At 47.7% G+C, this 23983-nt stretch overlaps 1 protein-coding gene across 1 annotated transcript in view; it reads right to left on the bottom strand.

Annotated features, from left to right (window-relative positions):
* Positions 1–250: 250 nt before the first annotated feature.
* Positions 251–23983, bottom strand: part of ASXL2 (ASXL transcriptional regulator 2) — a 38990-nt gene continuing 15257 nt past the window's right edge. Inside the window, exons 2-9 of the mRNA XM_007666728.2 lie at positions 18821–18936; positions 16074–16200; positions 14059–14202; positions 12587–12750; positions 10255–10351; positions 7023–7128; positions 5241–5958; positions 251–4324 (exon numbers count right to left, since the gene is read on the bottom strand). Coding sequence (XP_007664918.2) covers positions 1775–4324; positions 5241–5958; positions 7023–7128; positions 10255–10351; positions 12587–12750; positions 14059–14202; positions 16074–16200; positions 18821–18936 — 4022 coding nt within the window. The 3' untranslated portion in view covers positions 251–1774. The remainder of the gene's footprint in view (positions 4325–5240; positions 5959–7022; positions 7129–10254; positions 10352–12586; positions 12751–14058; positions 14203–16073; positions 16201–18820; positions 18937–23983) is intronic.

The following is a 23983-nucleotide window of genomic DNA, read 5'->3' as shown; positions in this document are numbered from 1 at the left end:
GGGGACCCTGGGGGGTCGGGGAGATTACGTAGTCCTGGCTGCACTAACAGAGATCCTGCCCCCGGCTCAGCTTTCAGCCAGGTGAAGGCCGGTAAGATAAGAGCCAGAGACCTGGGAGAGAGTGGATTCACTGGGGGGGGGGGGGGGGGTGCGGAAAGAGGCTCCGTCTCCTCTGTGGAATCTGGAGTGTAATCAAAATGTATTTTTCAGAAGATGGGGTCCTGAATAGTGAATGTGACTACAACTGTAATTCGTTGCACTAATTGTTTTATTTTATATACTTTAATTTAGGGTCTTGGAACTCAACATGCACCGTGCTTCAGGTTGCTTTAACAAAATGCCCTTTAACCACCCTTACCAGCTGGCCCCATTCGACTATTCTCTGTCTCTGGAACCATGGCCGGAAACAATCTCTGCTTAGTATCTGCCTGTTCAGGATTTTCCCTTGGATATTATCAGTAGCATTCTCTCTCCTAATCCCAGGATTTTATAGGGCAGAGGCAGTCCGCTATTTCACACTGAGGGTGCGGTGTTTGGTGGCGCGTAAGGGAGTGGACTTTTTAGGGGTAAGCTAAGATCCCCCGACTGAAAAGAATTCACTTCTTAGGGATGCACGTGCATCGTTAACTAAACTGGATTACGCCACCACATTCACCACTGAAGCCTTCTGGGTAGTACGGTTGAAAGGTAACCAAATGAGGCACTCATGATTTACTCCCCTGAACTCTGAGCTGTGTGTGATGGGCTGAAGAGAATGAAGACGAGATCACCTTGCCGCTAGTGTTTAAAGATCTAACTCGGCGAGCGTCTCCTCTTCCTCGACCCCCTCCTGCCCCCCAGACCCACTCCCACGCGGGGAAAAAACCAAAAAAACGGGGTCCAGGGTGCCCAGTCCACCTCACCGGCTCCCTTTCGTTTTTCTCGAAGTCCCGCTTTCCCGGTAATTAGTTCCTATAAAATTCTAAGTGCTTAGACATTATTGCTAAGGTAAATGCCACGCCCAGTCCTCGGGAATAGTTGAGACCCGACTCCCGTGTCCTTTGGAGAAACCACAACTGTCTCAGGGCTAAGTAAGAGGTGGAAGGTGAGATGACGGCAGGTGTCCTCACATTACAAGACCAGCCACGGCTGCCGGGATCCAGCCCGGATGCTAGAAACCAAGTCCCAGATCAGAGCTTGCGCAAAAATGACCGAAATGCCGCTGGGAAACCGTTGCCTTCCGGAAGTCTGAACCCAAACCCCGATGGATCGGAGCAGGATGCTCCGCTCCCAACGGGCCGAGGCCTCGGCCCTCCAGGCTGGGTGGCCCTTTCCTCTGCACTTCCCCGCCCCCCTCCCCCGACTCAAAACGTCATTCGGGCTCGGGCTCACTTCTTCCACGTAGGGCAATTTAGATCTTCTCAGATTCAAACGGGCAAAACATCAGTGGGAGAACAAGTTAATACATTATTTTCTAAACACTTGGAAAAATAATTTTAAACAAAATAATGTGACATTTACATGATTCCGTAAGTGCAAACCTGTCACGATTCACAAAGTCTTACTCGACTCAGACTGTACAACAAGGTGCTCTTCCTTTAAAATTTAAAAGAACTCTACTCTGTTTTCCTGATTATGTAACATGTGTCTCTTGTGCAAGGCGATCGAAACCCTCCCGGTTCCCCTCCTGCCGTGATTCCAAAAGGAGGAAGAGAGCAAACCGGAATAACCGACCTCGCCGCCCCACCCCCTCCCGACCTCCTCGCTCCCCGCCTGCCTCCCCCGTCCGTCTCGGTTACCGGACGACGAGGCAGGAGACGCAGAGTTTGGAGGGGCCGATGCAGTCGTCGTGGCAGAAGGCACCGCAGCCCTTGCACACGATCATGGCTTTCAACCTGCAATAGCACTTGGAAGGCGAGTCCTCTGTGCTGTTCTCTTCCGCGAAGGCCCGGCCGGGGACGGTTGGGCCGTGAGCGCCGGGGTTCACGGCCTGGCTTGCGGGAATGGTGGTGACCGTCACCGAGAAGGACATGACGTCCCCCATGCTGCTGGACACCTGGCTGCAGTCGGGCATTCCTGAGGCGGCAGAGCCGTGGTCCGTGTCGGGAGAGGTGGCGACGTTGATCGTGCCGCTGTAGCCGGGCCCGACGAGTTGGGCGGAGGGGCTTCCGTAGAGCCTGGGGTTCTGCGGGGGAGGAAGGAGGGGTGGCTGGTGCGAGGAGCCATCTGGGGGTTGGGCGAGAGTACTGTAGATCTCGGAACTGCCGTACGTCACCTTCCCCCTCATGACGTGAGCCATTCGCTCTTGGGCCGCTTGAAGGAAGTCCCTGGCTAGGGTGCTTCCATCGAACACCTGGCCTCGGGGGAACGGGCGAAAGTTCTCCTTGCTGGCCGTGGCCGGCTTGGTGACGGGGGCCTCGGACTTGACGCCCTTGTGGCCGGGACCGCGGCCGGGACCGCGGTAGCCGGGCGGGATCTCCTCGCCCCGGAGTCCTCGGCTTCTCTCGCATTCTCCTCGGACCCGGGGAGCCGGGGGCTCCTCCTTCACCGCGACCCGCTCTCCTTCGTCCTCGGTACTCTCGTCGTCGGCCCCTCCGCCGTCCTCGCCGCCGCTGTCCCCCCCGGCCCTTTCGTAGTCCCTGAATTCCACCTTGAGGGCCTCCACGGGGCTGTTCAGACCCAAACGATCCTCCGGGTTCGCGGAATGGGCCCTCCGTAAGCTCTCCGAGCCCCGGCCGTAGGTCGATATATTGAGCAAGTAGTGGCCTGACATGGCAGGCTTGGACGTCCTCCTACCGGCAAAACCCAGCATGAGCCTCTGCCTGGTAGAGATGTCTTCTAACTGGAAACCTGAGTGAGTGAGGCCGAACTGGGCGGGCTGCAGCACCGAGAATACGTTCTGTCTCTGAACCCTCTTGATGAGGGTCTGAAGGAGCTGCTCTTGGGAGGCCTTGTCGAGTCCTTCTTGGCCTGGCGCTTGGTCGACGGTCGGGTCCCTGGGGTCCTTTCCTGAGAAGAAGTGAAGGGTCCTCTGGACCTGGGGCAGCCGCCTGCCCTGGTAGAACGTCTTTCCCGGCTCCCGCGTGACCGGACTCGTCTGCCTCTCGCCGGTTTCCCCGCCCGGTCTGTTCCCGCCCGTGCCGGTGGCCCTGGCTGCCGCGCTCTCCCTTTCCTCGGGGGAAGCCAGTGAGACGGGCTGCACTTCTACTTTGGTGAGGGGCTTAGGCAGGATCTGCTCCATCGGGACATCCTTGCCTTGGAGCAGCTGAGTTACCAAGGGATTGCTAGCGGGAATACTTGCGAACGGCCTCGGCGTGGGGCCGTTGGGACTCGAGAGAGCTCCGGGGGCTTTAAGGCTGAAGGCTACTGGCAAAGTGCTAGGGGGCCGGGCGCTTTCAGCAGACGCGGTGGCGACGCCAGCCTGCGGTGCGGCAGGCATTTCCGAAGTGACCGCGGCCGGAGGGGGCGCCACGGGGGCCGGGGCCACCCCTGCCGCGGGGCTGATTCTCGTTGCTGCCGCAGCTGCGGAATGGGGAAGGTTACTCCCGGGACCCGTGTGCGGGGCGGCCCTCCCGCCCGCGGTGTCCCGGGCCGGTGACGCTCTGGAGGCCGGGGCCGGGGGGGTCGGAGTGGACGGTGCTTTCTCTTGACCGAAGTCGCCGGGAGCCTGAGGGCGGCCCGAGGGAGAGGCCGTTCCCGAACCCGGCCCGACCGTCGGCCCCGGGGGATCCGGTCTCCCGACGCTCTGCTTCCCTAAAGTCGGTGACGATCGCCTGGTGGGGGCTCCCGATGGGATGCCCGGGCCGGGTCCCCCGACTGCCGGGCCGGGTGGCACCGTGGGGGTCTGCTGTAGTTGTGCTCTGCAGACACGGTGAGGTGATGCCTCTCCCAGGGCCTGGGTCTCAGTTTGGGATTGGGTCCCCGAAGAACGGGGAAGCAGCCCTCTCGCACCTCCCCTGCTTCCAGTTCCTGCCAGTTCCAGTGAGCTCCCCCGATTTCCAGTTGCACCGAGTTGACCTGATCCTGGACTCCCTCCTTGAGGTGCCGCTCCTCCTCCTCCTCCTCCTCCCCCTCCTCCTCCTCCCCCGCCCCCGGGACCTTCTCCTCCACCGCCCGGGCCGGGCCCGGGAACGGCTCCCCCGACGGAGGCCGCGGCGGCGGCGGCCGCGGCGGCTGCGGCGGCGGCCGCTGCTCTCTGTGCTTTGGCCATCTGGGCTTTGGCTTTGATGTCTGCCAGGGTTCTGGCTCCTGTTCTGTTGGGACTGGAGATGGAGGCTGGAAAACGAACCCTGGGAGAGACCTGGCCAGCAGGAAATGGCATTTGGGAGATTCTGTACACTGGAATCTGGAAGAAGCAGAAGAGACAAAGGACTCCGTTTAAAATACAAGCTTTCGCTCACAGAAAGTAGCAAAATGCATTAGCTTGTGGGATTTTAGACATCAGGAGCATAATAACCTGGTACCGTGAGCTCCCTGTGGGCAGGGAAACGTGTCTACCGACTGCTGTACTCTCCCAGGCGCTCAGTACAGTGCTCTGCACACCATAAGCCTTCGATAAATACCGCTGATTTACTGACTACGGTCTGGCAAACGGTTTGTTGAAGGAGATGAAAGGAAAGGGGCTTCAAGAACACGGACTCTTTAAAGCCTGACTTGAGTAAATGTACGACCAACTTCCCACAATCCTGACCACGCGCCCTCCTGATGGAGTGGTTAGCTCTCTGGGATCAGGGAGCGGGTCTAGTAATTAACACTCACCTCAAACGCCCAGAGTCTCCGGACACTCAAGTACCAGCTGGCCGACAGGGTTCTACCTCAGTAATCACTCCACTCACTCTTGCTCAGCATCCCGTTTTCAGAACCGAGCCACTGGCACCGTAGAATACCACTGCCGATCACCTCTCCCACTGGAGAAGTCTAATCCGGCCAAGCTAATCCTAGATCGAGGACGCCTGCTGATGCCCAAGTCTCTCCTCCGGTGTAACCGCTGGGCAAAATAACTCCACCCAACCAGAGGGCAGCATCTGCTCCGCCCCTCTCCTCGCCCAGACGTCTGCCACTCGAGCCCACGGGTCTTTCGGGTCTGAGTTCCCTACCTGTGCCGTGATAAACGCTGCTATTCTCATCAGGGCTGTCCCGGTCAGCAAAAATGCTGAGAATCTTCCCCTGCCCCCGTGTTTAACCAGAATTACGAACCAGAGGCCTGAGCCTACACAGCCCCACCCACTTCCTCCTCCTCCTCCTCCCCTTTCTCTCCTTACCTTGAGAGGGGGAACCTTTCGCACCTGGGCTCTGTCCCCAGTGACTGGAAAGGGCTGTGGAGAGGCCTGAAATAACTGCTGGTGCTGGTTGTTATCTATAACCCGTGGCCTCTTCTCCAGACTCACGGGAGGCTCCTCCTGGGGGAGTGAAGATTTCCTCTTGAGGATCTCCGCACTGACATCCATGTGCTCCGGCGGAGAGATCTTCTTCCCGGGTGTCTCCTGGGCACTTGTTTCACTGACCTGCCTCATGGCTGCTTTTCCCACCCCTGGGGTCTTTGGTTTGCTTGGGGGCAAGTCGGAAGTGCCTCTCTTCTCCTGGATGTTGGGATCTGTAGCTGTAGTGTGACGACTCTCCTTCGTAGGTTCCTCCCTAGTAGAGACCACTGGCTTCTTCTCCTCCTCTTTCTGGGAGCAGCTCGTGGGGGCTGTTTGGCTGACCTCCAGTGTATTGCCACGGGAAGAAAGCGGAGACTCTGTGGACTTGCAGGGTTTTGGTTCCGCCTTTTCTTTACTCTCTCCTGCTTCTTTCCTCGCTGGGGGCACGATTTGGATGATCGCTGCTTTAGAGTCTGTCGGAGGAACCTCCTCCACCGCTCTGAAGGAAGGTACTTCGGGAGGTGCCCTGACCTTCGGTTGTTCGGCCAGAGGCTTCCCGGCTTCTGGGTCGCTGACGGAAGCCGTCAGTTTCCTGGAGTCCTCAAGGCTCAGGCCGGAACTAAGGAGGAAAAGAGGAGGAAAAAGTTTTGAGAGGTCAACACACGAGGGGACCGGAGCGAGTCTACTTGGCGCCCACAGAGAGGTACTCCGTAAAACCGGCCAGAGACGACAGCCGAGTGCTGGGAGGCTACGCGCTTAGTTCTAGAGGGGGGTTAGTTCCTGGCTAGAATGTTCGAACACTCACCTGCCTCCTGGAAGGGCACCAGGGAGCCTGGCTACATTCCCTCTGGAGTCAGACTGCCTTGTTTATGTCTGCTTCTGTCAGGAAGCCCTCTGGGCTTGTGGGACAGCTCTAATGCTTTCCCCGTGCACTGCAGCCAAAGACCTGGCTGGAGGCCCAAGTTTCCCATTCCCTGGACTTCCCAGAGAGGGGTCAGGCGGGACTTGCCTCGAGCCTGGCGGTACCTCCAGGAGAGTCTGACTTAGTTTTAGGGATCATGGGGGTAGGATAGGGTATGGAGATAATAGTAATGGTACTGGTTAAGCGCTTACTTACTTGCCGTGCACTGTTCTAAGCGCCGGGGTAGATACAAGGTAATCAGGTTGTATCCCACATGGGGCTCACAATCTCCATCCCCATTTTACAGATGAGGTAACTGAGGCACAGGGAAGTGACTTGCCCAAGGTCACACAGCAGACACGTGGCAAAGCCAGGATTAGAACTCACGGCCTCTGACTCCCAAGCCCATGCTCTTGCCATTAGGCCGACTCACCCAAGGTCACAGAGCAGACGAGTGTTAGAGTCGGCATTAGAACCCACGACCTCTGACTCTCCAGCCCATGCTCTTGCCACTAGGCCGTGCTGCTTCTCCAAGAAACTCAGAGCCATCCTAGCCAGAGCCCTCAGAAAGGCGAGGGTGCCAACGATTCACAAACCTGTGGCGAGCACCATCCGTCAAGCTCTGAGCATTTTGGGGAAAGTCGTTTTGGTTACGTGGAATGTAGGAGGGTATTATAAGTAAGTTCAATGGCAGAGAGAGAAAATGGTGAAGAAAAGCTCTTGGATGAAAATCAGGATGTGGAGAGTCAACCTGATGAAGAAAAGTTAGCCAAGGTTCTTACCTTTGACCATAGTAACTTTCATAAAACTGTTCCTTCCACAGCTCCACCTTTTTCTCCTTCTCAAGCTCTTGCCGAATTCTTAGTTGGATCTCAGGTGTGAATTCACCTGCAATGCACAGTAAATGGAAATAATACCACCTGCAGGACCTCGTTCTTCACTCTTCCCCTTTCTGGGAGGAGACACCCCTATCGATGGGGAATTCTTGTGTCTCAACTCCCATCCTCTGTTTCTAAATCAGGGTTCACAGAGAAAATCCAAGGGACCAGGAGGCCCCAGTTAACTCTGCAGAGGTTGGGGTTGGGAGACCTTTTGGCTACATCTTTAGGGAAAAGCCACCCTTCCCCCTCCCCTGAAAAATGCCCCCGAGTTGTACATCAGTCGGGGGCGGGCGGCATTCTGACTTAACTCACATCCCTATGACAGCACTCATTTTCTAGAGAAAGTTCTAGAGAAGCAGCATGGTGTAGTGGAGAGAACACGGGCCAGGGAGTCAGGTGGTCACGGGTTCTAATCCCAGCCCACCACATCTGCTGTTTGACCTTGGGCAAGTCATTTCACTTCTCTGGGCATCCATTACCTAATCTGTAAAATGGGGATGGAGACTGAGAGCCCCAGTTGAGACAGGGACTGTGGCCAATCCTATTTGCTTTTTTCTCCCCCAGTGCTGAGTATAGTGCCTGGCACCTAGTAAGCGCTTAAATACCACAATTACGGTTATTTTCTAGCTTCATGATCTTTAGGAGAGCGGGGAAGGAGAGAGATTAGGGAGGCTACTGGTATTTCCTCTCAATTCTGAAGTATTTTGCCCGACTTCTCCTTTTGCCTAAGCATTTCAATTCACGATTACATAATGGCAGATCTAGTTAGTATAAACAGTAACCAATCTTTAAGGGAGTCAGAGTGGTGTAGTGGAAGAGTGCTGGTCGAGAAGCTGGAAGGTCCAGGTCTGAGCTCTGCCACCAATTTATGAGGCCTTGGGCAAGTCAACCTCTCTGTACCTCGGTTTCCTCATCTGCAAAGTGGGGACGATAGTATCTGCCTTTCTTCCTAAATCCAGGGGTTAGTGTGGGGCAAAAGTAAGTCAAGCACTTAGTACGGTGTTCTCTGCAAGCAGTATGCGCTCAATAAGCTCTACTGATTCTAAGTGGTGTGAGAGCACTTTGGGAATAAACCCCAAACCAAAATATTACTATCCTTACACTATCTTATTTTGCTGAATAAGTGAAAAGTAACACTTTGAAAACTAAGAATATTTCCTTATTGGTACATATTTATGCTCTTTGATCAAGCAATTATATTACTATTTCGCTGAATAAGTGAAAAGTAACACTTTGAAAATTAAGAATATTTCCTTATTGGTACATATTTAAGCTCCTTTGGTCAAGTATTTATATTACTATTTACCACTGTTTTAAATGCTTTTACAGTGTTTTGTTTTTTTCTTCAATATTAGGAAAGCATTAAGGCACTTTTCTTTATTTCCTATGGTAAACCACATAGCATACTTTTGTTTAACACTCTTTCACGGAACCTAGTAAGACGGCTAACTGGGGTTTGGTAGTACCGCGTACTTGCAAGACTTTACACGATGCACTTTGTTTTGATTCTGTAAATGATATTTGGGGTATTTTAATGGTGTGTGCCAGGCACCGTACTCTGCGCTGGGGTAGACGCTAATCAGGTTGGACCTTGTCCTTGCCCCACGTGGGGCTCACAGAAACCTACTGTGTTATTAGTACAAGTGTAACTGAAAGTACAAGTTCCTGGTCTGAATTAAAGTTTTACCCACCAAAACCAACAGATCTATTTTTTAAGTGAAACCTCATGAATTTTACTAGAGATGCAAAAACTAGAGTCCAAACAAAGGGGTAGGGACTAGGAATAATTTAAAGAATTAAGTGTTTCCGGCTATTTATGAACTAGAGACATAAACCTAGAAAGGTTCATTCAGAGAAAAAGGCTTTCCCCGCCCCTTCCACCATTTGAGAGGAGACATTATTAGAGGCCTGCATGTGAAGCCTCAGAGGAGCTAATTGCAGGTGATCTGCATATACTCTGTAGATGCATAAGGCAGTTGTTTGAGGGGGGAAGTGGAGGAAGGAGTGATTAAGGATCACACATGCAGGTTAAGTCTCTAGATGTTGATTAGTCCTGATATCCTACCTACCTACATAACTATCCTTATCTTCATCAAATATTTACTAAGTGCAAAGTATTAGGGGGGAATTATGGACATTTAAATAAGCATGAACAATGGGTAGGAAGCAGGAGTGAGGGACAGACAAGAGATAAGCTCTAGGTAGGAGTGGTGGGAAAAGAATACCCTCCTGGAGAGACATGAGTTAGCAATTAGGGAGGACTTCTCCCTTGGATTTGCCCCTCATTAAGTGATGGGATCCTTTCTATGGTTTGGGACTCTCTGCCTTAGGCATGAGCCATGGGGTTCTCAAAACAACCAAATCTGAAACAGAGAACCCAGGGTCTGTGAATATCCTTCCCAGGACAGCAGTGTCAGGCTATTTAATTAGGAGAGTCCCGCAGATAGCAACCCTGCACTTGGGAGACTGCCAGAAAAGTACACCAGAGCCTGAATAAAATACTAAATACCCTGAGTGCACCACCCTGCAGCGAGCGCTCAATAGATACCATTACAACTGTACCACGTCTACTCTTTCCCCTCAAACCACATTCTAACAAATAAACCTTAAAAAAATTTCTCCAATGTATTCTGAGTTGGAACTCTTTTGTTCATTTCACCTAACATTATCAGCCCTATGGGGAAGGCGCATCGCTTTTTGAACATATACACAGTGTGTCTGGCCCTCTATCAGTCATCAATGGCATCTACTGAACGTTTACTAAGGGAATGAGCAGACCCATTAGACCCGTTCCCTGACCGTAACAACCTCTATTAAATGACACTGCGCAGATCCTATTCTGTAAATCTACAAAGCTGCCACTTCTAAGGATCCTTGATGCCTCCAGGACATGAACCATCTGCAGGCAAACAACAAGGAAGCAGCACCTCATGTCATCACTTCAGATGCCCCGAAATGGTGTGTCCTCTCTGGGTTGGGCTTTGAGGTTTAGTTAGGACTAGAATACAGCTATACGCCAGGAGATGCCTTGGAATAAACCAACCTCTGGGAGCTTGCCCCAGCATTGGCCCGATGGTGTCCGCCCCATTTTAAGGCTAATCCCCCCAGAGCGAGGAACGTTTGGGAAGCTCACCTTCTGAAAGCCTTTCCTTCCAACTCTGGGCTGCTGAGGTGAAGAACTCATTGTTAAGAGCTGAGCCACTGAGCTTCATCAAACCGTCTGCACCAACCTGGACCAAAGAGCAGAAAATAAAAATGAATACGTGTTCCCCAAGGGTAGGACGTGTTTTCCACCCATTCATTCACTCGTATTTAATGAGCACTGTGTGCGGAGCACTCTAAGCACTTGGGAGAGTACAATATAACAATACACAGACACATTCCCTGCCCACAATGAGCTTACAATCTAGAGGGGCTGACAGACATTAATATAAGTAAATTACAGATATGAAAGCAACACTTTAAAACTAAGAGTTGCCTTGAGACTTCTCTGGCCTGAAGAAGCAAACATTCAACCTCCAACGTGGAATTCAACCAATTGCAAAACTAAACGGAGACGGGATTGATCAATGTGGGCAAAAGTTGGGCAGTTCACCCAATCGACTCTTCACTGAGTGCCTGCTCTGTACTAAGCCCTTGGGGAACACATGACAGAATTAGCAAATGTGACCTCCGACCTCAAGAAGCTGTCAATCTAGTGGGGGAGAAAGAGCAAAACACAAAAATAAAGGCGCAGATAGGAGGAAGTAATAGAGTAGAATGACCTGTACATAAATTTTACAGGGTGGGGAAGATGGGGGGAGCGGTGCCAGTACCCAAGTGCTTAGGTGGCACAGACGTGCTCACGAGGTAGTTGATGGGGTACCAGGCAGGGAAGGCCTCCACAGAAGCCCTTACAGAAGGGCTTCAAAGACAGGGAGGACGGATGTGAAGAGGGAGAGAGTTCCAGGCACACAGGAGGGTAGGAGCAACAGTTCAGCGGGAGGAGAGGTAAAAGCATCTTTTTGCCTAATATCTAACAGACCCTTAATTCTAGTACTATTTCCAGTTTGGGTTACCTGATTTGAAATGGATAAAGGGAACCTGGAGAGAGTTCAAAGAAGCGAGCCAAAAATCATTACAGGTTTGGAGGATATATCCTGAGGATTTGGAGTTGTTTACCCTAGAGTTCTGAATGTGTAGCAGTTCCCTATTCTTAGGATCTAAGAAATGCAAAGGCTAAAGACTGACTAATGACTTTCTTCTACAAAGGCAATACTGAGGAAATGGCATAGGATTTCAAAGTTAGCAGCATTATAACCATCTTTAAGAAGAAAGAAGACAGCTGACTGAAAACTATTGGAGAATCTCCCTGCTCTACACTTCTGACAAGTTCTTAGAACACTTTCGGTTTGTCTGCTTTAATGGCATTTGCTCAGCACATACTGTGTGTCAAGCACAGATCTAAGCACTGGGATAGATATGGTCCCTGACCCATGTGGGGCTCACAGTCTAAGCTGGAGGGAGGAGGAACTAATCCCCATTTTACAGATGAGGTAACAGACACAGAGAAGTGATCCGCCCAACGTCTCAGGCCAAACAGTTGGCAGAGCTGGGTTTAAATTGAGCCCCCAAATTCACAATGAAGTTCTAAACTATAATGGGGCACAAAAGGCACCATCTTTAGTGCTGCAGACTGTGAGCCCATTGTTGGGAAGGGATTATCTCTATTGGTTGCCAAATTGTACTCTCCAAGCGCTTAGTACAGTGCTCTGCATACAGAAAGTGCTCAATAAATACGACTGAATGAATGTCAGATAGAGACAAATCACAGAGAATAGAGAACATCAAATTACTCCATAAAATTACTCAGGTCATCGAAACAGAGAGCGTTCAATGCTTTTCTGAGATCTACAAACACCAACAGGAACTAAAATTACTCCATAGTGAGGGGGCTGGCCGCATCACAACCAGCGGGGCCTTTTGGGAATCCTCTCCCCATTACTAAGAGAATAAAGTAGGGCTGGGAAACAAATCCCATCTCTTGCCACCTATTTTATACAGGAACTTGGAAACAGACTTCAGAACAAGATGCCAATCGTCTGGGAAATTCCTTCCACTCGAAATCCTGACAGCAGCATTCAAATCCTTGAATTACTCCTCCGGCAGCTTTGATTTGCTGGTGGCATTGTTCTAGAGGCACAGCCAAGGTAACATAATAATAATAATAATGTTGATATTTGTTAAGCCCTTACTATGTGCAGAGCACTGTACTAAGCACTGGGGTAGATACAGGGTAATCAGGTTGTCCCACATGAGGCTCACAGTCTTTGGCAGAGCCAGGATTCGAACCCATGACCCCTGACTCCCAAGCCCGGGCTCTTTCCACTGAGCCACGCAGCTACTGATGAACTGCTAGAGAAGATAAAAAATGAGTGGTGAGTGTCGCAGAGGGTGATGAGAAGGGATGACCTGGGATAACTCACCTGTCTGTCTACTTCCGGGAGCAGTAGTAAGAGTCTCTGCTGACAGTCACCAGGAAGGACCGAAAACGTATGCTTGTTGATCAGCGCTCGTAGATTGGTGTTAACCAGGATGGAGTCTGGAGTCTCGACGTCAATTTCGGCACACTTAGCCCGTTTCAACTGCCCTGCAAAGAAATAAAGGGGAACAGGAAATAAATCAGATTTTTGGTATCAACTGTATTTAAGCCCTACTGAGTCAGAGCGTTATACTACGTGCTCGGGGAAAAGTCAAAAGAAAGGACGGTACTGTTGCGATCTTTAAGGAGTTTACAATCTAATGGGGGAGATGGACGGTGGACAAATTTGAAACTGTGAGCGTGAGGAAAAAATATACAGTACAGTACAACTGACAATAGCAAAAGCATGGAAAAATAAGTGAACCAATGAAGAGTATATAAATTAGTCCTAAGGGCAGCTATATATGGACAAATTATATCATCTTCGGACGCTCCCTATGTTATCTGGGATATTGTTCACACGCTACCAAGTCTGGTGAACCCATCGACTCTCATGGGTTTATGCAAATGACCAGTGGGCCCCACTGAATCAATGTCCTGTGACAACTTGACAATCCAAAGATACTTCATGACTTTAAGGTTTACACTCTGTTTCATTTCCTGAACAATAATTATGGTATTTGTTAAGCGCTTACTATGTGCCAGGGACTGTTCTCAGTGCTGGACTGGACACTAGCAAATCAGGTTGGACACAGTCCCTGTCCCACATGGGGTTCACAGTCTCAATCCCCATTTTACAGAGGAGGAAACTGAGGCACAGAGAAGTGAAGTGACTTGCCCAGTGTCACATAGCAGACAAGTGGTGGAGTAAGAATTAGAACCCACTCCCTTCTGACTCCCAGGCCTGTGCTCTATCCACCACACCACGCTCTCTCCCTGTACTGCCTCAGAGCCTCTAACCAGTCTCTCCACCCACGAAGCATGATCTGTCTTTTGACATGCTATACCCCAGTCCTCTATGCCAGCCAAGTTCTCCTTCTTTCTCTTCACCTGGTCCCCCTTCGCCACCTGAAATGTACAAAACCATCTCCCTCTTTTCATTATGTAAAACCATATTCTTTCCCTGCTTTAAACTGAAGCTTAATGTTCACCTCCAAGATGCCTTCCCAGATTATAACCACTCCCCAGCCCTCCAACAGAATCCCTGACCCCAAAATTATTATTTTTATCTGAAGTCATTTGCTTTAATAAAAACTTTTCTCTCCCTTCTTCCCCTATTATTCTGTATGGTCCTTGTGAGCGGGGGCTGGATGTAATATTTATTCTGTATCCCAAGTACCTAGTAGAGCACTACATTGGAGCTCAATAAATTCTTAATGACAGTCTGGTAGCTAGTGAGTCTGACATCTCTCATCCAACTATGTTCTGGATAAAAGCAGTAGAAAGAGCTGAGGTATGATTTCTTAAAGAACTCACTGTTGTGGAGCCTGTCAGAACGTTGGAAAGGCTTCTTCCCCAGGGCAGCCAAGGGATTATCTGCTTTAACTGAGGAAGAGGCGCTGGAACTGGAATTCTGGGGGCTGCTTGAATGCCCATCTGACTGCTTCCCTTCCCACGGTGCTGGAAAAAAAGAATTAAGTTTTAGAGGTAACAAGGTCCCGGCTGGAAAAAAAATAACTGCAGCAGAAGCATCTGGTCTAATAGGTGGACTCTGGAAAAATGGTTAAAAGGTAGGCCATAGTAACATTTCAAACTACATCAATTCATTTTTCTCTGTGCTGCATTAATACGCTTGGGAAGGGAAAAATTGATATCCTGCGGTCAAACATCAGAGCTAGAAAAGACCTACTATTCACTGTATATTTTAAAACTTTCCACACCATCTTGGTGGCAAAGCAATTAACTGTGACAGAGAGAATTCAGCCACAAGAGTGTCCCATCCCCCCCGATAATCTATATATTCAATAATCTATATATATTTTTCTCTTTAAATGATTTACTGTGGGTAAGCCCTTCCAGGTTCATCATCCATTTGCTTATCCTTTCTAAATTCTCTTTGATGACTGTTTTTACACTGCTTCTTCCACCTAGTACAAGACTTTCACTTCTCCGTGTTTTTTTCCCCATCCCTCCCACCCCCCAACTTTTCTTCATGATTGAAATTACAAGGGCAGGCAATTCCCTTGAATGCATACTTTCCAAGTATGGAAGATTCCAAAGAACTCAGTATCACAGCAGGAGCTGAAGTACAAATAGATTATTCTGCTAAGGCACTGGGCTCTGACTTGCTTCTCGAGTGGAATGTTTTGGATGGTCTTTGTCTGCAACTTGAATGGGTGGAAGAATACGAGTTCCCTGTAAATACCTAAAGGGTTAAAGTGCAGAGCCAGGAATCGAGGACTCATTCAAGCATTTACATCCAGCAACTCCTGCAAAATGGCTAGGTTATACTGCAAAGGACCAGTTGATTTCCAGGTCTTTTACACTGTACAGAGAGATACATCTACACTGAAATCTGTTATACTTTTTAACAGGAACTGTGCATGTCTGGAGACAGTGATTCAACACCATGACGTTACACGGACTGAACGATTTTAAATCATCTTGGCAGTTGAAGTTAGTCAGCTGGAATTTGAAATAGCTCCACTCTGCAGGACTAGGTTTGCCAGCTAAAAGGTTTTACTAGATGCTGTGCATTATACAGCCAGCCTCACAACAGAGTATGAGTGACAGGATTTTAGCAAAATCTACAGGTATTAAAGGTGCAGGCTGACCACCCGGCTACAGTACAAATGCTAACTGATCGAAAAGTGGCACCGGCAATAAGTTGACATGGCAAGAAGTGTGGCACCTCTCATGGGGCCCCATCATTCTGAGCCAACGACCTGTGTACTGATCCTGGGTGACAACTACGACTAGAAATAACTAGAGGAGGGCAGCCACTGAGTTACCAGATGTGAACAGTAGAGAGGGGAAAGTACTGAAATTTAAAGGAATTTAACTTGGGCCATTTTTAAGACACTGGTTTCAGTGTGGAGAGAACACTTTTATTGAGTCTGACTGCACCATCTGATACCAGCTACATCCAAAAGTGGCTGACATGTTAGTTGGTCAGCAGTTTTTTTCACCCCAATGTAAACTGCAGCCTTCAGCTGAGAAGACTAGGAGGTATGGGATGTTTTGGACTTCCACTAACTTAATAAAAAAGAAAGCCAAATCAATTGGTCAGTCGTATTTATTGAGAGTACTGTACTTAGCACTTGGGAGAGTACAATATAACAGAGCTGATAGACCTGTTCTCTGCCCACAGTGAGCAGGCAGGTGGCACATCCTGTGACCTGTGGACTCAGTAAAAAAGGTAGTGGGGACTATGGTGGATAGAAAAATCATCACCACCACCAAAACAAGGGGTTGCATTCGCCTTAAGACGTGCATAGTGACGAGACAGAAGAAAGACTTTCTAAGGAGACACACATCTCGCGGCGGCTTACTAGGTTTAGCGGGCACAGGATCACTGGCTGCTTTGACAGTCTTCAGCAGAAGGTGCTGGTTAGAGGAGAGAGGCATGCTGGCTCTGCATTGCTGCTGTTGCTTTTTCTGTTGCTGCTGCTTTAAGGCCTATAAGAAGAGAGGCAATGCTTTGTTAGAAATGGGGGAGTCACTTTCAACACTGACTGAAAAAGCAAGTCGTTTCTTGTTTAGAAAATCAAGCACTGGATTTACTGTAGAAATTCATTACTGCAAAGTGCATATGTTGATCCACTGATTATATGTATTCTTCAGGGCTTTCACCTGAAAGCTCTAAGAGCTTTTCACACCTGCTCAATAGGGGATAAACACAAATGTTATCACTGCATTAGAGGGTTGGACCAAATTTAGGGGAATGGAACATGCTACATGTTCCTAGCCCTTCATGGCACTTCTCCTCCAAACCACTTTCTCACTTTCCCAACTGGTAGCCAGCCTTGGCCACCCACATTTCCCACCACTCACATGGCAAGCCCTAGCATGAGCCTCGGGTTTGGCCCAGATTTGTACAAGATGGTGAGGCTGGCTGGCAGGAATGGGTTCCAATAGGTGACAGCCACTATCTGGCCACCTGGCTACCCTCTTTATCCGGCCCTATTCCCCAATGCCATGTGACCAGACCAATTAAGTTTCATAGGTTCTTCCTCCTGCAGTCTCTCCAAGGGGTTTCTAAGAAGAATATACACAATAACAACAATGTTCTCTCACATTGGTTACCACTCCTGGACTGGACAGAGGAAGGGAGAAATTGGAAGGAGTCAAAGCTACTGAAATCGAACGTGGAGTTACAAAACTCATTCTCTCAGATTACTGTATTACTGGATTTTCAGGTGAAGATGGCAGAGGCTTGAAGCACGTAAAGTCCTCAGGGAAACTATGGTTCAGTTGGCTCAAACTAGAAACTTTGGTTCAAATCCCCTATTCCCTTTCACCTACATTTTTCTTCCTTTTCCTCTCCTCCCTATGGGTTTTCAAGCAATTCTACTTTTACTTATTGCCTGTTCCTGTGCTCCTTCACTCCTGAACTTGAGACTCCTGTTGTTTAAATATATACATATATACTTCAATATTCACAATCACATACACACACACATATATACATATATGTAAATATACACACATATACGTGTTACATATATATATATATATACACATATATATACATATATATACATGTTACCAACCAAAGTCTGACAAACCCATGTTTAGGGTTTTTTCTGCCTCAACAGTACCTTTGGTTTTTCATCCCCTTCCCTCTGAGGTTAAAGAGGGATTTGTCTCTGTTATGTTTTCTTGTCTCTTTGATTAGCCTCAATGTAGTCCTGACCTCACAAGGATTTCCAATAATAATTAAAACAGTTTTCAAGAGCAAATTACACCCAGGTATTATAATGAACAGTTGGCAATCTCAGACTATACAGCAGTTGGATTCGGCATTAAGGAATAGCTAGGGATGATCCACTACAGTAGGGGAAGGGAGGAGGGGAAAGTGTGAAATCTAGAGGCCTATAACAAATGTCAACCTTCTGTCCTCACATGCCTCTTGTGAAAAAGACTACCACCCCTTACCAATTAGAAGATTCCCACAGGTCATGGACCGTGTCTCCTGTGTATGTTCGGTTAAGTTTCGCAAAACATCTGGAATATGGCAGAATCCCTCTCCCCGCCCCCTGCTACTAAATACTGAATGAATTACTAAATAAATAACTGTGGTTGAAGATTATTGCCCCCCCACCCCCTACTAAGTAAATAACTGTGGTTGAAGATTATTACAAGAACAATGATGATGGCGATGAAGATGACAATGCCAGCAACTTATGATGTAAGTCCATACCTCCTGAGTGTCTCAGGTCTTTATTCTATTTGAAATATATTGAAAGAGTCTGGCCAAAACGGTTATGACAATACTTCTGGGCTAAAATGGGGGTTACCCCTTAAGAAGATGAAGAGGGAAAAAACAACTTTCCAGCCTTTTACCCTCCCTTCTCTACATATTACTAAGTGATTCTATTCCCTTCCCAATTATAAATCACCAAGTTAACCCCACTGAGTCTTCCTTCATTCAGATCCTCCCTTCTTTAGGTTACTTTGTCCTTGACTCTCAAGAGACATTCATTTCTAACCCTCCAGTAGGATAGGTGAGTCGGGAGTGCAGTCGTGGAACCACCTATGGTGATAACTTTCCTTTAAGTCCTGGTAACTCTGCATTCCCAGACTTAGTTCCAGGTTTTAGAAGATGGATTTAAAAAGGGTAGAGGTGTAGTAACGTTTTCTCACTAACAATACAGCTCATGGAAGATGTATGTACCTCTTTTCTGCAAAATGCTCTTTACTTCCTCGTTCCCTCATTCCCACCATTTGTGGGTGAAAACAAGTAGGTGAAGGACCAGACCTGACATATAACCTGTAAGGAATATCAGAAATTTATAGTGATCTTAAAACCTATCAACCGGCATGTGAAGGCCAGTGACCCTAAGATCCCAGGTGGCTAAATTTAGAGCAATACATACCTTACGGGAAGTCAAATTCTTCTTGACTGTATGAGGTACAGCAGAATGCTTTTCCCATCCTCTACTCCTGCCCCAGGAAAAAATAGTTCTGAATCTTCCTCTAAATGTAGGTTCACCCTAATAACTTCAGAGGTCACTCTGTAAACTTTCTCAGTGAGCTTGCTATTATGCTGGAGATGAACAGAGACTAGCCTGTTTACCTGTTTTAGTGCCTTCTTGCTGTGCTTCTGGGATGGAGAGATGACTTTACTTGCTGGAATGGAGGGAGATGGACAGCCTGATTGAGGTGAGGATGGCTGTGACAGTCTAGACGATACTAGGGAAATAAAAATAAAGGGAAAAAATTATATAGGCAGTGGGTAGAACAAGTACCTTCTCTTCTCCAATTATTCTGAAAGCAATACCATTTTGCTATCCACTTCCAGAGAACAAAACCAAAACTCATTTGCAAAGCACCACTGAAAGAAATCCCTCTAGAGGAGTCTTAACATCTTTCTCCCTGCACTTCTGCAGGAAGCTGACCCAACCCCGTTCGGATTTGAACCGCAGAAAATTCAGCTGGGAAATTAATCCAACAGAAAGCTAGCAATATCTTGTACTAAAAGATGAAACTGTGTGGGACCTCTATTAGAGTTGCCACCTCACTTCCATTTCCTCCAGCAGTGGCTTTAAGTCTCTAGAAATAGATCAGCGTTGGTTTTCTGGGACAGCAATCGAAGGTTAACAACTTCCTACCACAGTTCTGCGTGTGTCTGTAATTCAGCCCTATGCAATCAAGGAGGGCTCCAAGGTGGGTCAGAACCTCTACACAGAGACTCTGAGAACATGTGAGAACCCTATGCCTGGAAGGCACTGGGGTAGCACACTGCAGTCTTGGAGTAGTTGATTAGGGCAAAAGGAAATGCAATGGAGCCGAGGGGAAAGACTGCAGGGGGCTCCTGCGAGGGTCAGATTTTTCCAGCCCGGTCCGTCGGTTCTGGTGTCTGCCTACCCAGCTTGGACCATTCTCTGGATTCAACATCAGAGTCCAAGTTTGGTCAGGATAAGGAGGACTCTGACTTTCACTTCCAAGAGTACTGATGGAAAGACGGATTACAGACCTGTCATAGGATAAGGGGAAAAAATATGAGCCACTAAAATTGACTCTTAAATTTCCTGATTTTGACAGCCTCCTATATAGATTTGATTAGCACTTCACAACTAGCTGTTCTCCTTCCATTATTCCCTGAAGCAAAAGGGGAAAACAAATTGGGAGAGGCCTGGATTCATGAGAAGTAGGAGGCTTTGGGGAATGACAGGTGGAAGGCAAAAGGGAAATAAGAGAGAGGACGAAAATAGTAGGGCAGCACAAAGTCAGCCTGTTGCTGGCCCAGCGAAGAGAGCACTGTTCTGGGAATCGGGACACCTGGGTTCTAGCCTCAGTGCAGTCTGTTAAGGGTATGCCATTGTGGTGAAGTTCTCTGAATGAAAAACAACATAAAATATTCCACAATGTTGACGGGCCCAAGTGGAATCACGAACTAGAGCTGGCTAACGGGGGCTACCAAGAAGACCGATCTGCAGGCTGTGGTGCCTTGGCACAACATCAACACTAAGCTGTGGTCACTCTGGCCATAAATTAGTCATTCTGTGTCCCTGCCCACTCCTTGCTCAGTACCATAAATTACTGAGTCAGCTCAGTCAGCCAGATAGGTACTACTGACCTGTGGCCTGAACTCCCCAAAAAGCCTACTCAGGATCAAGTAGCTGCCAACTCCCTTCCTCCCTCCTCCAAAGAGACTTAATAAGTTCAACCGGGGACCAAATTCCAACTCTTAATTTGGCACTCCTGCAATGCACCTCTGGTTCCCCCCAGCACTAGCCACTACATGGAGAGAGGGGAGGATTGGGATGAAAAACTTCATCTTCTAGAAGAAAGTGACATCCCCTCATTTTGAGAACAAGGAGGGTGACTTAAAGGGGTGTACCCACCTTAGTGGACTGGAACTGGCTCAGCAATTTTTAAGTTACCTAGACCTTACTTCAACCTATAATGTTAAGAAAACAGTCACAATCTGAACTTCTCATATAATACATCCCATTTCATGGTCAATAGTAGCTGAGCAAAAATCTGAAAGATCCACCGCTCGGATTTGCATGTCACAAAAAAGATGATGAGTAAGCTCACTGAATGCAGGAAATGCACTTATTAAAATTATGCAAACACCATAGGGGCTAAGGGCTCTCAAGAAATGTTTGCTGATATTGAAAATAATCACAATCATAAAAACAATGAAGAGGAGCAGTTGGGGACTGGGTCTTCTCTACAGTTTGTAATATTCCACAAAGCAATAAATACTAATTGTTAAAGGAAGAGAAGGAAGAAGAGGAGGAGGGGGAGGAGGAGGAAGCTAATAAGATATCATGATTGTGAAAAAATGCATTTATCACCACTGCTGCTGCTGTCTGTCAGTAAGTGAAAAATATTTACTCACTCCCTGTAGCTGGATTCTGGATTGGAGTATATCAGGAATGGCTAAAAGGCAAATTGTCTTTCATGGCTTTGGAGCAAGCTATTCTCCATCAAGAATATATGCTGCAGATCCCTGAATGTACCATTCCATGTTAGCAAGAGCAGTGGTCTTCAAAGAAGATGGAGCAATGTATAGAAAGAGCGGTAATTTATAGGAAACTCACTCTAAATTGACAGGAAAATCTCAATCTGTTTCATTTACAGTATCAGTGTGGCTGTGACGCTGGGGATTATGAATCTCTACAGAGAAGACAAAATAAAATGAAATAAAATAATACGTCCACTTATTTCGATGTTCATATTTCACTCAAACAGTTTACAGGGTTGGCTGCTACTAGCTTATGTGATATTTGAGCGTTAAAAACAAACCACATCCTTCAGGAGACTTTTTTTCAGAGAAACTCTACCACTTTATGTATGTAGAAGCAGAACTAAAATGACAATAGGAAATTGGTTCATCTTTTCAATCTTTTGCACCAACTGAGATGCCTTTAATTGCTCCCCAAGGGCCAGCCAACCATAAACTGCTTGGCACCTTCCTATGCCAAGTCCCAGCCCATAAACAAATTCCCAAGGAGGACAGAAAAATCACCAGGACTAATAATAACTTGGGGGTACTCCCCTCTTTTCCCCACCTATCCCCAGAATGCAAGAAAACCCTCCCTCAGAAAACATGTACATGACAGCTGTAACCACAGTTAACGCCAAAAAGGAAACCAACTTAATATGAAAAAAAAAAGGCATAGTTAAGGTCCTAGCTGCCAGAATTCAAAACTGCTAAATACTGGCTTGTTTTCTTTTTAATATCCACCTGTGGGTATAAATGATGGTTGTAAACCTTTATGTATTTGAAACCACAGGGTTAGGATGTGGATGATGCAACTCAAATCAATACCAGTATATGGAATTCAAGTGTATTAAGAGACCTACATGGGCTGGGTCCAATTAGTGGGCCCTAGGCCTGGGAAGCCAAGTCAGACTAGCACATAGCCAATCTGGCCAGGTTCAAACTGGGTTCAGATGGTCTCCAGGGTGGAAGGGAGTAGGGAAGGGAGAATGGAGGCAGTAACAGAGGAGGATGACAGAATAATGTAGTGCTATCACACACTTAGGCATGATGGTGGCTCCAGCAGTACCTTCCAGGATTACATCCCAGACCCATTTCTGGCCCTGCTCAGATCTTGGATACCATCAGTAAGGGCCGAGCTGGGGCTGCAGCAAAGATTTCCGGCCCATGCAGGGCTCTAAAGCCACAGTAATCTTCCCATTCAAAACCCATTTCATCCATTATACCTCCTCAAACTAAAAATGATTCATCCACACCATGTTTGTCTTCCTTCACATGAGCAGGACCTCTAACAAAACAGGAAAAAACGGAAAGTAAAACCCCAAAAGAGAAAATAAAAGCAAGAAGCTAAAACTACCTGTTTCTTATACTATATATACACAAGCTTCTAGAGGATAAGAATTGCATAATATGTAGAAAGATTGGTGTTATGAAGGATAAATTACTGTAGCAAGGCAAACTGTAGAGTTATGATAGTGAGTGAGACCTAATAGATTTTTGTATGGGACAGAAACATGACAAAAGGGGTGCGTGCCCCTGGGCAGGTTTAAAAATACATGAGTAGAACTCTGTCAAGGAAAGTGGAAAAAAGTGCCTTTTACCATTATTATTCTTTGGCTGCACTTGTCACACTGCAAAGATTCCACCTGCTGGGCTACGTGTCTGAAGTCACATAGTCAACTGTATGTAACCCAAGTTATAATATTCTTCTGCAGTCTCTTCGGAAAGATTCTGGTTAGAATCTTGCCTATAAAGAAGAGCAGGGAGATGCCCCTGCAATTTCCAGCTAACACCCCATCCCCTTTCTTCTTAAAAGTGGTGATAATGGGGACATTTTTGAGGTTTTGCAGTAAAGCTCATGTATCAAGCAACACTAAGGCCTCTATACTGTGTCTGACAAAGACATGTGACTCCATCAACAGGCCAACGTTTTGAAAACTGCTAAATTAACTGGGCTGCCCTGAGAAATTCACCAACATCCTCAGGCTACTGCATCATCTAATGGTTGGTAGAGTGAGCAATGGTTGGTAAAGGGGTGCTAGCTGGAAACTGCAGGGGCATCTCCCTGCTCTCCTTTATAGGCTAGAATCTTGCCTATAGATTCTAGCCAGAATCTTTCCAAACAGACTGCCGAAGAACATTATAACTTGGGTTACACACAGTTGACGATGTGACTACATAATACACTGTCCACTGATACATCTGCAGAGAGGGAAAACAGAATTGAGAAGGCCAGCGTGACTCTGGTTTACGGTAAAACAGGGAAGGGCAGCAACTGGGCATCAAACTCCACTCCAGGTTGATAAGGATGTTTGGGGACCAAATCCCTAACTGGTTGGAGAGTTGGATCTACTTGAGAAGACATATCAAGCTTCTACAGCAGTTGCACCAATGCCATCTGCAAACTACATTCAACAGACAAGTGGCCAAGATTATCAGAGAGCAAGTCCTAGAATACTGGTCAGGTCACCAGCACTGAAGTGGGGCTCAAAGTGACACAGCTCCATGGCCAAGAGAAGAATGAAGGGCAGTGGGGTTCCCAAGCAGCTGCTCTATGGGCAGTTGAAAGGGGGCACCCGCAAGACTGGAGGGCAGAGTAAATAATATGAAAACATAAGAAAGAATGTGAAGTGTGGACTTGTTTTGAAAAATGCAGCTATAAATATATGTATATATTTATATACATCGGTAGACAGAGATAGAGATATTGGTCACCTATGACCAGGGACAGGACCATTCCTTGAACGAGACCACATCATCGCTGACGGCTTGAAGTGACTTCTA

Source organism: Ornithorhynchus anatinus, chromosome 9 (assembly GCF_004115215.2).
Source record: "Ornithorhynchus anatinus isolate Pmale09 chromosome 9, mOrnAna1.pri.v4, whole genome shotgun sequence".
Classification (NCBI taxonomy): Eukaryota; Metazoa; Chordata; class Mammalia; order Monotremata; family Ornithorhynchidae; genus Ornithorhynchus; species Ornithorhynchus anatinus.
This window is presented reverse-complemented; position numbering and strand designations above follow the sequence as displayed.